Here is a 17,523-nt window from a genome sequence, read left to right on the forward strand (position 1 = left end):
AGTTATGATAGAGTAATAGGCTGATATGACTAGGCTTTAGTTCCCGATTTCATTCTCGGTGTGAAAAGAAGAACCCTCGGTCATGTTCGCGGCTGTAGATCGGCGCTGCGTTATGAATCATATGACTGAAAGAATTCACAAACTTCCTGTTCGAGCACAACAGAGTGAAAGCAAGAGAAGGACTGGGTGCCTAGTCAAAGCAAAGGCACCGAGAAAAGCGTCTTGCTGGTAGGTCACAAAAGGAGAACGCAAATTTACCTATTTTAAGCTGTTAACTTGCATATGTAACGAGACACGTATATTGTTCATTTTTAAAACGCGTTAGCTATTGCTACAGTAGATGTTTACGTTTACACAGAGGACGTTATGCATTTTCATGTTTTATTCATCAATATTATACAAATATGAATATACAAATAAAGAGCTTTGACGGAATGCTAAAGCATTCATCTAAACGTAAAATGTATTTCGCGACACTTTTTTGTTTCTCGATGTATTTTGTTCTAGTTAATGCTTGCAAGCCCGAGAGGTCGCGTTAACAGTTAAATAAACATTTTACAATGTACGACTCACTAAACGAAGCGATTTCGCTAGCTTGCAGCGTAGAGCCTCTTTTATTTTTGGGGATTTGTAGACCCGTAAAGACTAATTCATTTCTGCGAATCGGTTCGTTCGAACGGTTCTTTTCAGCGAACCGAATCCGAAATTCATTCACTGATTGTTTGTACTCAGCTCACAGAAGTTCTCCGTGTTGCGTGTACGTGTGTGTTTATGTGTTAAAATACACTGTATTTCATCATGATGTGTTAATAGGCTTTGTACAGATAATGCCAAACGACTGATTCACAAGCAAAAAATGCGAGTCGGTTCAACTGAGTCATTAGGTAGAACCGATTCATAAAACAATTCGCTGGGTTAACAGTCGATGAAACATTTTACACTGTTCGACTCACTAAACGAAGCGATTTCGCTAGCTTGCAGCGTAGAGCCTCTTTTATTTTGGGGGATTTTTAGACCCGTAAAGACTAATTCATTTCTGCGAATCGGTTCGTTCGAACGGTTCTTAAGCGAACCGAATCCGAAATTCTTTCACTGATTCACCTTACTCAGTTCACAGACGTCCACAGTGTGGCATGTACGTGTGTGTTTATGTGTTAAAATACAACGTATTTCATCACGATCTGTTAAAATGCGCTGTATAGATCATAGCAAACAAGTGATTTACAAAATAAGCGAATCGGTTCAACTGAGTCATTATTCAAAAGAATAGTTCGCTTTTGAACTACTGCTTGTAAAAGGTATATTGTTGAACTTAGTGTTTTTATGACATTTTCCACAAAATAATCAGACTGATTTTGCTGTCCAGTGCATGTGCTATAAAACAATCACTCTGACTGAATCACTCGCATTGAAACAATTGTCATAACTTTCAGTATTTGATTTGTAAATGTCACTGATGGTTTGAGGTGTGTGCATTGCCAACGTGGTTATGCTGGGTTGGGCTATATGGCTTTTGTTAATGTTGATCATGTGATCAAGATGTTTTTTTGTGATTTAGGAGACAATGTGCATAAGCTGCAGAGAATGGACGAGCTGATAGGAGACAGGAGAGTTGAGGACAAGAGGAGCTTGATAAAGACGCCATCTAATGTCCAGAGCCACAACCAAGAACATGATTCTCCAACGTCCACACATCAGATCCGGTCCGTCCAGCACGGTGCTCCATGTTTCGTCTACACCCTGGCTTTTTTCTCGGCGCTGGGAGGATTCCTGTTTGGCTATGATACAGGGGTGGTGTCTGGAGCCATGCTCCTGCTCAAGAGGGAGATGAACCTCAGCTCTTTATGGCAGGAGCTGCTGGTGTCCACCACTGTTGGAGCCGCGGCCGTTTCCTCTCTGGCTGGTGGGTATCTCAACGGGCTCTTTGGACGGAGAATCTGTATACTGATTGCTAGCTTTATCTTCTCTGTTGGAGGAATCATCTTGGGCGTCGCACACAACAAAGAGGTTCTTCTGTGTGGAAGGCTTACGGTTGGACTTGGGATAGGTAAGTCATATATAGTATATGTAAAACTATTTAAATTCAGTTTGTGTGCCTTATTGTCCTGTGTGTTTTAGGAATTGCATCTATGACCGTGCCTGTCTACATCGCTGAGGTTTCACCTTCTGAACTCCGTGGTCAGCTGGTCACCATTAACACTCTGTTTATCACCGGTGGGCAGTTCATCGCTAGCGTGGTGGATGGGGCCTTTAGCTACCTGCCCCGTGATGGCTGGAGGTGAGTAAAAACTTATTTTTACGCTTTTTTCTTCTTTTATCAGATTTTATTGTGCTATTGGTATATTTTTGCCACCCATAAGGTCTAAAATGTTTATACTGAGTGGCCAAGATTCTGCAACCCCCAAAAAATTTGTAAAAAAAAAAAATAAAAATAAAAATAAATAAATAAATAAAATAAATATATAAATGTTTTAATAATTAAACATTAAAATAATTTATTTAAATAATAATAATAATACAAAAACTCTCTCTCTCTCTTGCTCTCTCTCTCTCTCTCTCTATATATATATATAATTGTTATTATATATTATTCTTTTTTATTATTTTTTTTTTTTTTTTTTAATAAAATAAAATATATGCAAATCAGTTTAGTTCATCCTTTGTTTCTCCTATAAGGAGAAACTTGTCTTGAGCAATCTAGAGAGCAGGCCAACTTTACAAAATTACGAGACCAAAAAAAAAAAAAAAAAATAAATATATATATGTATATATATATTTGTATTAGACTATACATACACTAAATGCATTTCACTGTAAAATAATATTTAATAAATAAGTAGTCAATACTTATATAAAATATGCACTACAATTAATGTAGTGGCTAATACTTCTTTTGTCATACTGTCTTATACTTTCATAGTACTTATTGATATTTTGAATTAGCTTTTATATTCGGTTTTCATTTTAATTTTAGTTTACATTTGAGTCATTTTGTTTTGTGCGTCATTTATATTTAACATTATTTTATATACATTTTATTACTTCAGATTAAAGTTATTTCAGTTAGTTGCCAAAGCATCATTTATAATTTTCATCTATTTATATTTTATATCAATGAAAAAAAAAAACAAATTTTAATAGATTTACTTTAATTAACAGTAAAAATACTGGAGCTATCACTTTTCTGAGTTACTGAGTTAAATATATGTGACCCTGGACCACAAAACCAGTCATAAGGGTAAATTTTTTGAAAAGCTGAATAAACAAGCTTTCCATTGATGTACAGTTTGTTAGGATAGGACAATAATTGGTTGAGATACAACTATTTAAATATCTGGAATCTGAGGGTGCAAAAAAATCTAAAAAATGAGAAAATCACCTTTAAAGTTGTCCAAATGAAGTTCTTACTAATGCATATTACTAATCAAAAATTAAGTTTTGATATATTTACAGTAGGAGTTTTACTAAATATCTTAATGGAACATGATCTTTACTTAATTTCCTAATGATTTTTTCATAAAAAAAAAATAAATAATTTTGACCCATACAATGTATTTTTGGCTATTGCTGCAAATATACCCCAGCGACTTAAGACTGGTTTTGTGATCCAGGGTCACATATAGTCAATCATATATGTATATAATATGTAGAAAATATTTATTTAAAATTACAAAAATTGTCAGAACACAAGCAATAACCTGGCAACCACCATATAGCAAAATAAATATATTACATACCTGCATATTACAACATATATATAATATATATATATATATATATATATTACATAAATATGTATAAAAACAACATATGTATTGTATAAAACTACAAATATTTTAAATATAGTCATATTCAGACATTCTGCAGGAAAAATAGAAAATGTGAATGTGATACAAATGTGTACAAAAACCTGGTTTTTGTAATCATTTTTGTGTTCGTGTATAGGTATATGTTGGGTTTGTCAGTTGTTCCTGCTGCGCTGCAGTTCCTGGGTTTCCTCTTCCTCCCAGAGAGTCCTCGGTGGCTCTTGCAGAAAGGAGATACCCAGAAGGCTCGGCTGGTACTCAGTCGAATCCGCGGCGGTGTGAATGTGGATGAAGAGTATGAAAGCATACGGAGCAGCATCGAGGAGGAGAAGATTGATGCTGGTGGTGAGATCACGAAGACATCACAATACTCACACACGGTGCTGAATTCAGGGTTTCCACCATCAGAGGAAACCTGGACATATTTTAAATATTTGAAATTGTGTTTTCCAAGTCATAGTAATACCAGATTTGTTACATTTAGATTCATTTACCAGAGGCTTGTTCAAGTGACTTATAAATGAGAAACACAATGAAATGATTCGTAGTGATTCAACTAGAGCTTAATTTGTAAAAAATGTGTAAACTCTGTGATAACTGTATAAAATGGTCCTATAATTTTGATTGATTGTCTATTAGATGGTCCAGTGTTGTGGCGTATCCTGACGTTTGCTCCAGCACGTCGTGCTCTGATCGTGGGTTGTGGCCTACAGATGTTCCAGCAGCTCTCAGGAATCAACACGGTCATGTAGGTTACTAGAAAGCATTTGTCTTTATCAACACTCTATCCACATGACTCTCTGTAATATGACTAAAGCCCCGTTCATACCAAGAACAATACCTGAACGATAATTATATTAGTGTCTACACCTCACAATAACGTTCTGTTTATTATAAGTGTGCGCTGTCAATTTGTTGTTTTCCATTCTAAATGCTTAAGCGCTTTAAATTCTGATTGGCTGTCAATATTTTTATCATTCCTCTGCTGGAAAAATAGTTCTAAAAGTGATTCCAAAGCTATCGTTCTTGTGTGGCGTTATTATTATAGCTGTAATGTGGACTCCGCTATTCTCGTAGAATTAAGCCCTTTTCAGACGGTAATTGTTTCTCATGGGGACGTAAGTTATTTTCACCATTTACAGGGGCTAATCAGTGATTTTATTGCCTTCCGAATCCAGAATGTCGGTGTTTATCTCTCACCACCCACGTAAAAATCCCAAGCCGAATTACCTACTGTATTTTGACAAACACCAAGGTTGTGTGGTAATTTAATTGTCGTCTGAATCCACATCTGAGTTTACGAGAAGAAAAAGATTCAAAATTCAATGTTTAATACCTTTTTGACCACTGCTGAATACCGAGCAGTAACTGTTGTACGTCGCTGTAATTGCACATTTATCTATTTCGCGTATAAATATGTACAACTATAACGTGGCTATTTTCCTATTTTATACAGATTTAAATCAAATAATATTTGAGATTATATATTATAAATATGCTTGGAATAATAAGAATAGATTTTACATATTAATAGGTATTTTTAAATACATTTTACACAATAATAAGAATAAATTTGTAAATGAAATTAATTTTATTTATAGCAGACAATCATGTGACTGGCCACATGAGCAGCAACGTTCCTGGCTTCATAGGATCACAGAACTTGCTCCTCCACTGTGTATAAATCGCCATCCGAATCTATGAGTTTTATCATTGAGGTGATATGTAAATGTATTTTTACAGACGTCCATATGAGAAACAATTACCATTTAAATAGGGCTTTTGAGCGATAATTAAAACTTTATAGTTATTGTTAGAGATGCACCGATATACCGATATTTATCTGCCATTTTTTTATCAATCTGATGGCATCAGCAATAAAGCAGCCACTATTCTGTACCTTAATGTATGTGTTTTTAAACTTGGCTAATGTAAAACATAATCAAAACAGTAATCTGTTTTAATGACAAAAGTTCAAATAAGTGAGTAATATCGGTAATGGCCAAAAAAAATCCAAACAGTGCATCCCTAGTTAATGTTACTGTTATCGCTATCATTATCATCCTTGATGTGGCCTTAAGGCTACAGTATATTTCGGAATTGAATTGCAACGTTTTATTTTACAGTTCTAATGATATCACAATTTATAATTACAATTCTCTAAAAACAATAACAACAACAACAACAACAAAAAAGAAGTGAATTTACAATTATAAATTATAAATTATGAGATATTAACCTGCAGTTCAGAATTTCACAAGTCAGAATTATGACACAAAAAGCTGCGAGCTTCCACAGTATACTACATTCTCATTTCAGAATAGTATGTGAAACAATATATAACAGCGTAAACTTTTAAAAGTAGTATGAATACTGTGGGAAAAAGCATAGTAGTGTGGAAGCATGTCATTTTGAACGTTACCTAGGACTACATTTACCAATGATGTAACAGTACTGTCTATCTTAAGTGAATGAAATGATCTCTCTGAATGCTGCAGGTACTACAGCGCCACTATATTGCAGATGTCTGGAGTACAGGATGATCAGATGGCCATCTGGCTGGCTGCTGCTACAGCCTTTACCAACTTCCTGTTTACTCTAGTTGGCGTATGGCTCGTGGAGAGGGTGGGCCGCAGGAAACTGACTCTGGGCAGCATACTAGGTAAAGATTTAAATAGCCGTAGACACAGGTCCTCACTAACAGACTGAAGTATGTGGTATTAAATGACAGTGTGCTGTGAATTACTCAGGTACTGCTGTAAGTTTGATGGTTCTCGCTGCGGGTTTCCTGCTCTCGGCTCAGGCCTCTCCACCCGTGACCTTTCACCCCAATGACCCCTCCCTCCACAACTCCACCTGCATTACATATGGGTGAGTTTTGTTTTTTAGTAAACTAGATTGACCTGTGGATCGTACCAGAATAAGAACTATGCAAATAAGAAAAAATAAGACAATGCAAGATGCAATACAATATATTTGAAGATAATGTCAGAATATTAAAGTATATACAAATATAAAAGTAGTTTGAGAGTTTAAGAGACTCGGTTATGTCATCCACAATACCTCTGAATTGAAATATGCAGCTGAGCTCTTCTGGCGCTTTCTCATTCTTGTGGTAACAACTACAACAACTCTGATTGGTGGATCTGTTTTCAGGATTATGGGTAGTGTAGTTCTCTAGTGGGAATTACACTATTAATCAGTTTTGTAAAAAATGTGTAAAGCACATATACTTGTGGCTTTTACCGAAGCTTAAAGGAGAGGTCCGGTGTGATATTGACCTAAAGTGTATTGAATCATGATACCGAGTGTGAACTAACCTTGCATATCTCATCTCGGCTTGTCCACTCCAGTCCGAAATCTGGGGTCAGTTAGCCGATGCTAACAACAGGTTGTCGATGAGAGTAAATGGGGCATCGGGCTAGCCATGTAAATAAATCACTGTTTTACACCATTTACGAGGCACAAAGTAGCTCCACACTTCATTGGTAGACTTCCAAGGGCCCTGGCATTTAAAACGAGACATTGAGAACTCAGAATAACCACCGGTAGTTTATTTACAAGAAGACTTATACAAACAGTACCTGCAAGAAAATGACGGGCCGCCGCCATCTTCAATGTAGTCACGATAAGTTGAGTGTCGAGCAGGAACGAAACTACAACCTGATAACTCAAATGTTTCATCCTCGTCTTCATAAAACTCAGTAGCTTCATCGTCCGACATCCTTGCAATTGCCAACTGTCTGCACTAACTCCAGTCCAAAACAAACGCGAGGACTCACGTGACTTATCAGGTTGTAGTTTCGTTCCTGCTCGACACTCAACTTATCGTGACTACATTGAAGATGGCGGCGGCCCGTCATTTTCTTGCAGGTACTGTTTGTATAAGTCTTCTTGTAAATAAACTACCGGTGGTTATTCTGAGTTCTCAATGTCTCGTTTTAAATGCCAGGGCCCTTGGAAGTCTACCAATGAAGTGTGGAGCTACTTTGTGCCTCGTAAATGGTGTAAAACAGTGATTTATTTACATGGCTAGCCCGATGCCCCATTTACTCTCATCGACAACCTGTTGTTAGCATCGGCTAACTGACCCCAGATTTCGGACTGGAGTGGACAAGCCGAGATGAGATATGCAAGGTTAGTTCACACTCGGTATCATGATTCAATACACTTTAGGTCAATATCACACCGGACCTCTCCTTTAATCATCACTTGATATTCCACCCAAAAATGACAATGTTGTCATTGTTTATGAAGTCATACAGTTTTAGGGCAAGTAAATGATGACAGAATTTTCATGTGGGTTTGATCTGTCTCTTCAACAATCTTAGAGCTGTGTTTTGAAAGGTTTAAAGACAATAATAAAATAGGATTTTTTAACTTCAGGAGTCTGACTGTTGCGCTCCATTAAAGGAGTAGCTCACTTCCAGAGCAAAATTTACAGATAATGTACTCACCCCCTTGTCATCCAAGATGTTTTTTTGAGGAAAACATTTGATGATTTCTCTTCATATAATGGACTTCTATGTTGCCTGTGAGTTTGAACTTCCAAAATGCAGTTTAAATGTGGCTTCAAATGGCTCTAAACAATCCCAGCCAAGGAAGAAGGGTCTTATCTAGTGAAACGATCTGTCATTTTCTTTAAAAAAAAAATAAGAATGTATATACTTTTTTTTTTTTTTGCCTTTATTAGGATAGGACAGATCATCGCTGACAGGAAGCAAAGTGGGAAAGAGAGAGAGAAGGGGGTGGGATCGGGAAAGGTCCTCGAGCCAGGATTCGAACTCGGGATGCCCGCAGTACAATGGTGCTGTATGTCAGCGCGCTGCTCACAAGGCTATCGGTGCCAACAAACTGTAAATACTTTTTAACCTCAAATGCTCGTTTTGACTAGCTCTGCCTTGCACATGTGTACTGTGTAATCCAGGTCAATACAGTTAGGGTATGTCGAAAAACTCCAGTCTCATTTTCTCCTCCAACTTCAAAATCATCCTACATCACTACAGGAGTCCAGACCCAGGGTTTACAAAGTGATTGTGTAAAGAAGGTCAAACGGCCTTTACAAAAAAAAAAGGTAAAACAGCGATGTAGGATCATTTTGAAGTTGGAGGAGAAAATGAGATGGGGTACCCTAACTGTATGGACCTGGATTACACAGAGTACGCATGCACATCTCAGAGCTAGACAAGATGAGCATTTGAGGTTAAAAAGTATGTACATTTTTTATTTTTTTTAAAAAAAGACCGATCGTTTAGCCAGACCTTCAGACTTATGGCAGAACTTTGGCTGCTTTGAATGGCCAAGGCCCGCCCAAGAGGCCATATGACTGACAGGTAAAGCAACCAATCACGTTTCATTTTGTGCCGTGTTATGTTTATGGGCGTGGAAATGTCGGCACAAGTTTGCAAGTTTGAACTTCCAAAATGCAGTTTAAATGCGGCTTCAAATGATCCCAAATGCGGTTGTAAACACAATAAATAACAATTATACCATTTTCTCGTTTTCTATAAACACACTTACACATACTCTACAGTGCAACCATTTCTGACCTAATCAGCATATTTGTGTTTGCGCTCAGGGGAGCTTCGAGGGGAGCTACGTGTTTTTGCAATGTTGAGTAATGTACAACAAACATCTCACGAATCCTTTCATAAACAAAGTGTAGAGAGAGTGAAAATCAGAGATTGACTGTGTAGTGTAGAGAGCTTTGTTGATTATAATGGAACTTATAATGGAAATTATGTTTTTTGAGGAAAACATTTTCAGTTTTTCAGTATTTTTCTCCATATAATGGACTGATATGGTGCCCCGATTTTGAACTTCCAAAATGCAGTTTAAATGCAGCTTCAAACGATCCCAGAAGCGGTTGTAATGATCCCAGCTGAGGAAGAAGGGTCTTATTTAGTGAAACAATTGGTTATTTTAATAAAAATAATAGAGTTTATATACTTTTTAATGTAAAACGCTCATCTTGTCTTACTCTGCCCGAACTCTGTTTTTGTTCCGGTTCATATCAGTTAGTGTATGTCGAAAAACTCCCATCTCATGTTCTCCCTCAACTTCAAAATCGTCCTATATCGCTGTTTTACCTTTTTTGTTAAGGGTGTTTGATCTTGAAACATGTTCACTTTGTAAAGACTGGGTCGGTACTTCTTCAGTGATGTAGGATGATTTTTAAATGATTTTTGAAGTTAAGGGGGAGAATACGATTGGACTTGTTTGGCATACCCTAACTGTTTTGAGTCAGAATATAGAGTTCAGGCAGAGTAAGACAAGACGAGTGTTTGAGATTAAAAGGTATTTAAATTGTATTTTTTAATGAAAATAACTGATTGTTTTGCTAGATAAGACCCTTCTTACTCGGCTGGAATCGTTAACAACCGCATTTGGGATCGTTTGAAGCTGCATTTAAACTGTATTTTGGAAGTTCAAACTCGCAGGCACCATAGAAGTCCATTATATGGAGAAAAATGCTGAAATGTTTTCCTCAGAAAACACAATTTCTTTATGATTGAAGAAAGAAAGACATGAACATCTTGAACGACAAGGGTGTGAGTACATTTATCTGTAAATTGCTGCTCTGGAAGCGAACTACTACTTTAACTCTGAATCTTGAATGTGCTTCTTGACGCATGAATCTAGTGCACTAGTGTGACTAAAGTTTGTTTTTCTCTGTACATTGAAGGTTCTGTGAACCCTGCATGTTGAATCCAGATTGTGGTTTCTGTTACGGTAAGAATGGCACAGCCGTGGTTGAGTCCTCATGTATGCCTGTGGACGCAGCCAACACTGAGGCAGCTGCAGCAGGCAGGTAATACATCTACAGTATGCATACCTCTGCCCTTGTGAATAAGAAGTGTACTTAATTGTACTGAATATGCGCTTGTAGTGTACTTCAGTTTTTCCAAAAAAACAACGATACAGCCAGTTATTCTACTTTGAAATGTGCATTCTGTATCAGAATGTCTGTTTTTGTTTTGGTCTGTGTGACTCCACCCTCTGCCAATTTACACAATAGTATTTTGACACGCTGGGTTGCCAGTTGGTGGAAAACACGGTGTATAGACCTATTTGGATGACATAATATTTAAACCTATTACTGTTAACATTTTACATAGCATTTATTTATTTTATATCACAATTCTGACTTTTTTCTTGCAAATGCAAGTTCGGACTTTAACTTTTTATAACGATTTAACTCAACAATAGTGAGTTTGTCAATCTGCAGGGGAAAAAAGCTAGAGCCGAGGGGAAAAGTGAGAATGACGAGTTGTTTTTTCCTATTAGAATTGTAAAATCTCGGAATTGTGAGAATAAAGTCAGAATTTTGAAATCTAAAGTCAAATTTACCCTTTTCATTCTTTTATACCATGGTTCCATAGACTGCTCAATGAAAAACGTCATTTTCTGCAACCAGATAAGCTCCGCCCACAAAAAACGCCATCACTGTTTGCAAAAAAATCAATTGGTCTATTGTAGCCGTGGAAGCCAGAAAATGAACAGGGTCGGAGATCGCAGATCCTACCCAGCCTAAAAAGCCTAAGCATCCATCTAAAAAGCTATTTGACCGGAGGAATATTAAAATACAGATCGTCTTCCATTATCAGTTCCATTATCAGATACACTCGTTCCTGTTGCTTGTCTCCAATCTGGCAACCCATGTGAGTGTTGAGTCTGAGGAGGAGTGGGTGGGAGAAACAACTCTCCACAATGCTTACAATTTGAAATACAGTACCCATTTCAACAGCTAGCAGTCAATTTCTGTAACAAGCATTTTTTTAAGTATGCTAAAGTGAACTTTTTTGCATATGATTAATTCATAGAAATGTTAACCTAAAAGTCTCATCTTGTTCATATTCATTAAGGTGTTCCAATGGCACACAGGAGAGTTTAGGTGTATTCTGGGCCTATAACTACTGCCCAACATCGTACTCCTGGATTGTTCTTCTGGGTCTCATTCTGTATCTGGCCTTCTTTGCACCAGGTGAGAGTTCGCTCAGTTCACTGGAGCTTAAAGTAACTGTTAATGATCGTAAAAGCCTGATGTCTGATGTCAGGTTGTGTGTTGGAGCAGGTATGGGTCCTATGCCGTGGACAGTGAACTCTGAGATCTATCCGCTGTGGGCTCGGAGCACAGGGAACGCCTGCTCTGCCGGGGTCAACTGGATCTGTAACGTCCTCGTGTCTCTGACCTTCCTCCACGTGGCCCAGTACCTGACATACTACGGTACAAAACAGTGCACACACACCACGCTGAAAACCATAGCAGTGTTTATGTACTATACAGATTCCATCAGCAGCTACAGTCTGCTGTTTGTACTCACCAGGGTGTTGCTAGGTGTTTGCTATGCAGTTGCAAGGTTGTTCTGGGTATTTATGCATGCGATAGGGTGTTTGAGTGGCTGCTGGAGTGTTGTTTTACAGTTGGTAGTGTTCTAGTTAGCTGTTGTTTAAGTAGGGCCCTATGATTTCTACGAAGCAGAAAACACGGACAGAATCTCGGAATGCAGTCATGAAAAATGGAATATACGCGGAATGTCTCAGAATTTGCCAAATTTTGGATGAATAAATCAAATATAGCTCAGTGCACTTAAATCAAAATGTGATATGGACTAGTGTCTGTAAATATTAAGCCGCAAAAACACTATTTAAATATGAATCCTGCATGTTCTGTGTGTCTGTGTGTGTTGAATGGTGCAGACATGCCGTTTTGGTTACTACACACGTACTGAAGCGTGCTACGCTCGCGGTGTAAAATAAATAAATAAAACTGAATTTGAGAAAAAATAAAACATATTGCATAGGGTCTTAAAAATGTCATTTTTGTTAAAGTTTTAAATTGTGTACATTTCATGATTCCAGTAGGGCCCTAAAAAATAAAACAGATTTTGTAGGGCCCTAGTAATAATGCTTCCCTGCTGAGGAAAAAAAGTGAAGCCTAAGCTGGTTTTGGCCGGATTTAGCTGGACTTCCAGCCTGGTCATAACTGGTACTGGTCTTAGAGGGGGTTTTGACCATTTCTTTAGCTGGTCAGGCTAGGTCAACAGCTGACCAACCAGTTAAAATCAACTTGGGCAAGCTGGGAGATCAGTTAAAACCAGCTACTTCCAGTATAAACCAGCTAAGACCAGCCAGCCACTTGTGCTCCTAACTAAAAAAAAATGAGGAGCACAGTCAAAATTTTAGAAGCACCTTCTAATCAATAATCTAAAAATCCGATCAAAAATTAACTTTCCCATTATGAGGTAATATTTGACTCGTTAAAGTGATTTACAGAGGAATTTTGTTTTTACCATAATGACATTTTTCTAACTTTATTAAAAGTATGTCATCTTTTATGTCAATTTTTTAAATTATATTTTTTAAGCTTTTTACAATTTCTAATTAAAACAATAGAATGAGAACAAGTAGAACAAGAATAAGTTACCAATCAAATTAAATCGGTATTAACAAAATTCGTTTACTTACTTAATTATTAATTATTTACTTTACTTGATTAATTTGTACTACAGAGGTGGCATAGAAAAACACAAAAGTGTTGCAGGTGTATTTTCATTTGTTTAATGACGCTCAGAGGTGCAATCAAATTCATAAATTCATGTTGCGATTAATGTTTTAAATATAACATTTTGAATACAGAAATATTAAATGATTTAAATAACTGAAAAGATACTTTATTATTATCTTATTATTTATTATTTATTTAACTGAATCAATATCTCATTTAAAGGAGAATCCACTTGCAAAACAAAGATTTACAGATAATGTGAAATGCGGTTGTAAATGATCCCAGCCGAGGAAGAAGCAAAACGATCGGTTATTTTCATAAAAATAATACAATTTAAATACTTTTTTAATCTTAAACGCTCGTCTTGTCTTGCTCCGCCTGAACTCTGTGTATTCTGACTCAAGACAGTTAGGGTATGTCAAAAAACTCCAATCACAGGACGATTATGAAGATGAGGAAGAACATGAGATGGGAGTTTTTCGACATACACTAACTGTCATGAACCGGGAAAAAACAGTTCAGGGAGATTAAGACAAGACGAGCGTTTAACATTAAAAAGTATAGAAATTGTATTATTTTTATGAAAATAACCAATTGTTTTGCTAGATAAGACTCTTCTTTCTCAGCTGGGATCGTTTACAGTCACATTTGGGATGGTTTGAAGCCGCATTTAAACTGCATTTTGGAAGTTCAAACTCGGGGCACCATATCAGTCCATTATATGGAGAAAAATCCTAAAGTGTTTTCCGCAAAAAACATAATTTCCATTATAAGTTCCATTATAATCAACAAAGCTGTCTACACTACACAATCAATCTCTGAGTTTCACTCTCTACACTTTGTTTATGAAAGGATTCATGAGATATGTCTGTTATATATATGCTGATCACGTCAGTCGCACTGGTGCTCATAAATATTTTTTCATAGTCGACTGAAATGGTAGCACTGTAGAGTATGTGGACTAAGTGTGTTTGTAGAAAATGAGAAAATGGTCTAATTTTTCTGTATTGTGGTGTGAATGTCTGATTTGTCCAGGTGCCTTCTTCCTGTACTCGGGCCTGGCTCTGCTGGGCTTTGTGTTTGTGGTGGGCTGTCTGCCGGAGACCAAGGGTCTGCGTCTGGAGGAGATCGAGTCTTTGTTCGGGAGACAGCTGTGCAGCTGCGGAGCCGGCGACAATCAGAGCGTTCACTACATCCGGGTAAACGGAGAAAACTACCAGTCTGATGAAGATGTTACTGATGATGAATAGATACTGATGAAGATGATTCGTGGTGTGAGGGATGCTGTGGTTCCCATTCCAGAGATTCAACGTTCTAGTTGACTCATCTTCCAAACACACAACTGTGTCAATTTAACTACATTTATGCTTGATAAGCACATGTGATTTCACAAAGATAATATCATCTGATTGTATTTGCACATGTACAGATGAGGCAAATGTTTGGTTTACTTAAGTAAAGGCTGTCTGGATTCACGAGAACAGGAAGTGAGATTCCTATCCAAATAAGTGCTCTGGAGTGTGACCCATGTGCATATACTTTATCAAACTATTGGGAGACAGAGCAAGTAGAGGTAGCTCTTTTCACGCTGCATAAAACTATTTGTTCATTTTCTTGAAATTCTGATACTAAACCTAAAATGAATATTCTACACAAAAGTGAAAATAATGTCATGATTTACACTCCTTAAAACCTTAAAACTGTACTTTTTTTTTTTTTTTTTTTCCTTAAAAACACCTATATTCACATTCAGGTTGCTTTTAGAAACACACCTTCTGAACTCTGTAACTAAAGGAATAATTCAACCACAATTTTTGCCCCCATTATATCATTCCAAACATGTGTTGTTATTTTTTTTTTTAAAGGGATAGTTCACCCAAAAATACAAATTCTTAACACACACAACAAATGCTCGGTTGTTTTAACCCAACGTTGGGGCAAATATGGACTAACTCAACTGTTCAATTTTTAACCCAACAGTTGGTTTAGTCCATATCTGACCCAACATTGGGTTAAGACAACCCAGCATTTTTTAGAGTGCATTTACTCACCTCACCTCATTCCATACCTGTATGCAGAGATATTTTGAACAGTGTTGGTAACCGAATGGTTTCAGGTCCCATTGACTTCCATACAACACTATGGATATCAGCGGGACCCGGAACTGTTGGGTAACCAACGCTCTTAAAAATGTATTGTGTGTGTTTCAATTAAGAAAGAAAGTCATACAGGTTTGGAATGACATGAAGTGAGTAAATGATGACACAATTTTCATTTTGGGGTGAACTATGCCTTTAAGGATCTTCACATGTTTTTGTTTCCATACATTGACAGTTTAATAGTGACCATGAGCTGTAAGCTCCAAAAAAGGACCAAAAACAAATATAAATTGTATAAACAAAATATAAATGTATATATTATTTTTATTAAAAGGAATTAATTAAAATTTAAAATAAGAAATAGTCACAAACTGATAATGGCAGAGTTTTGGCTGAGCTATTCCTTCAGGTGGACTTGTGCATGTGGTTTGCGGATGCAGGCTCATGGTGACGGTGACTGATGATTTTGTAGATTTGGTATTGTTAAATGAAGCTGGCAGTGTTTGATGTTTTAGCCCCGTCTGGAGTTGGGAGCTTTGCATTGTGCAACTTTGGAACCAGAGGGCACAATTTCCTACATATCAGTGAGTATCAGTGAAATGAGGTTGTGTATATCCACACTGCAAATAAGATTAAAGAAGAAGTCCACCTCCAGAACAACAATTTACAGATAATGTAGTCACCCCCATGTTATTCAAGATGTTCATGTCTTTCTTTCTTCAGTCGTAAAGAAATTATGGTTTTGAGGAAAACATTTCAGGGTTTTTCTCCATATAATGGACTGATATGGTGCCCCGTGTTTAAACTTCCAAAATACAGTTTAAATGCAGTTTCAAATGATCCTAAATGCGGTTGCAAACGATCCCAGCCGAGGAAGAAGGGTCTTATCTTATTCATAAAAATAATACGATTTATATACTTTTTAATGTCATGTTCTCTCTCAACTTCAAAATCGTCCTATATCACTGTTTTACCTTTTTTGTTAAGGGTGTTTGATCTTCTTTGCATGTTCACTTTGCAAAGACTGGGTCGGTACTTCTGCAGCGATGTAGGATGATTTTGAAATGATTTTTGAAGTTTTTTTTAAGTAAGCTTGGGGCACCATAGCAGAAAAATGCTGAAACGTTTTCCTCGAAAACCATAATTTCTTTATGACTGAAGAAAGAAAGGGGGTGAGTACATTATCTTGTTCTGGAAGTGGACTTATTCTTTAAACACAGCTTTATCATTTGTTTCTCTTGTAACTGAAAGATTTTAGTATAGAGCTTCAGTCTACTTAATGTTATGTGGAAAAAAAAAGAATCTCACATACGAGATCAGATCAACTCAAATGCTTTTATTACATTTCTTTCTCTCTCTGTGCTGTAGTTGCAGTAATGATGACCTTGTTTGTGGACTTGAAGATTCATTCATACTCAAACTGTAGGATCATAGCTGTAGCTTCATTTCTTTCCTTTTTCTGGAACTACACTCTTAACAGGTTTTAGTACCTATAGCTTTTTGCCATTTCCAAACCAAAAGTTTGTATACAGTTTTTGTTTTTTTTGTTTTTTTTTTCTTCTCTTCAAGAATCATGCTGTTCATTATCAAAAGCAAAAGTATGTTTTGTTACATGCATCAAATTAGATGAACTTGTTTCTTTTGATTCCGGTGTTCTCAATATTAAACTGAAACACAAGATACTCACTGTCAATCATTGAGGCAGATTAGCCATATTTTAATATTTAGGTATTGTTCCTGAGAACTCTATGAAGTTGAAATTGCTGCTGAAAACTGTGCAATTCTGCATTTGTACCATTGTATCATTTTTTTTAGATGAATAAATGTTTCTAAGTCATTCTTAAGATGGTTGTGCAAGTCTCTTATAGACTTTGGTGGTCTGGGCTCTCTCAGGCTGAAACCTGTTCAGTCCTGTCCCGACCTGACCCTCTTCGACCTCTGTACCCCTCATATAGCCCAGAGCAGGACACTGATCCACCTCCCTCTGTGTTTCAGTAGCTTTACATATTAAATATTCTGTGTGATTTAGTTTTCACATCAGTGAACCCCAGGACCGTAAACGTGTCAGAGACGTCCGTGCTTTCACAGAATGTACTTCAGTTAATGATTT

General features: G+C 36.9%; 1 protein-coding gene across 2 annotated transcripts; it reads left to right on the top strand.

Annotated features, from left to right (window-relative positions):
* Window positions 1-49: 49 nt before the first annotated feature.
* slc2a13b (solute carrier family 2 member 13b) lies at window positions 50-17,248 on the top strand. Of its 2 annotated transcripts, XM_051099497.1 has the most exons (13): window positions 51-228; window positions 1,559-2,047; window positions 2,119-2,278; window positions 3,946-4,151; window positions 4,446-4,554; window positions 6,305-6,468; window positions 6,557-6,677; window positions 10,492-10,617; window positions 11,672-11,790; window positions 11,881-12,033; window positions 14,350-14,513; window positions 15,929-15,997; window positions 16,782-17,248. In XM_051099497.1, exons 2-13 carry the CDS (start codon window positions 1,585-1,587, stop codon window positions 16,788-16,790), a joined length of 1,863 nt encoding a protein of 620 aa, XP_050955454.1. In that variant the 5' UTR covers window positions 51-228; window positions 1,559-1,584; the 3' UTR covers window positions 16,791-17,248. The 2 variants fall into 2 exon arrangements, with proteins under 2 accessions (XP_050955453.1, XP_050955454.1); XM_051099496.1 differs by having other exon boundaries at window positions 50-228; window positions 15,929-17,248.
* The last annotated feature ends 275 nt before the right edge of the window (window positions 17,249-17,523 follow it).

Source organism: Labeo rohita, chromosome 25, assembly GCF_022985175.1.
Source record: "Labeo rohita strain BAU-BD-2019 chromosome 25, IGBB_LRoh.1.0, whole genome shotgun sequence".
Classification (NCBI taxonomy): Eukaryota; Metazoa; Chordata; class Actinopteri; order Cypriniformes; family Cyprinidae; genus Labeo; species Labeo rohita.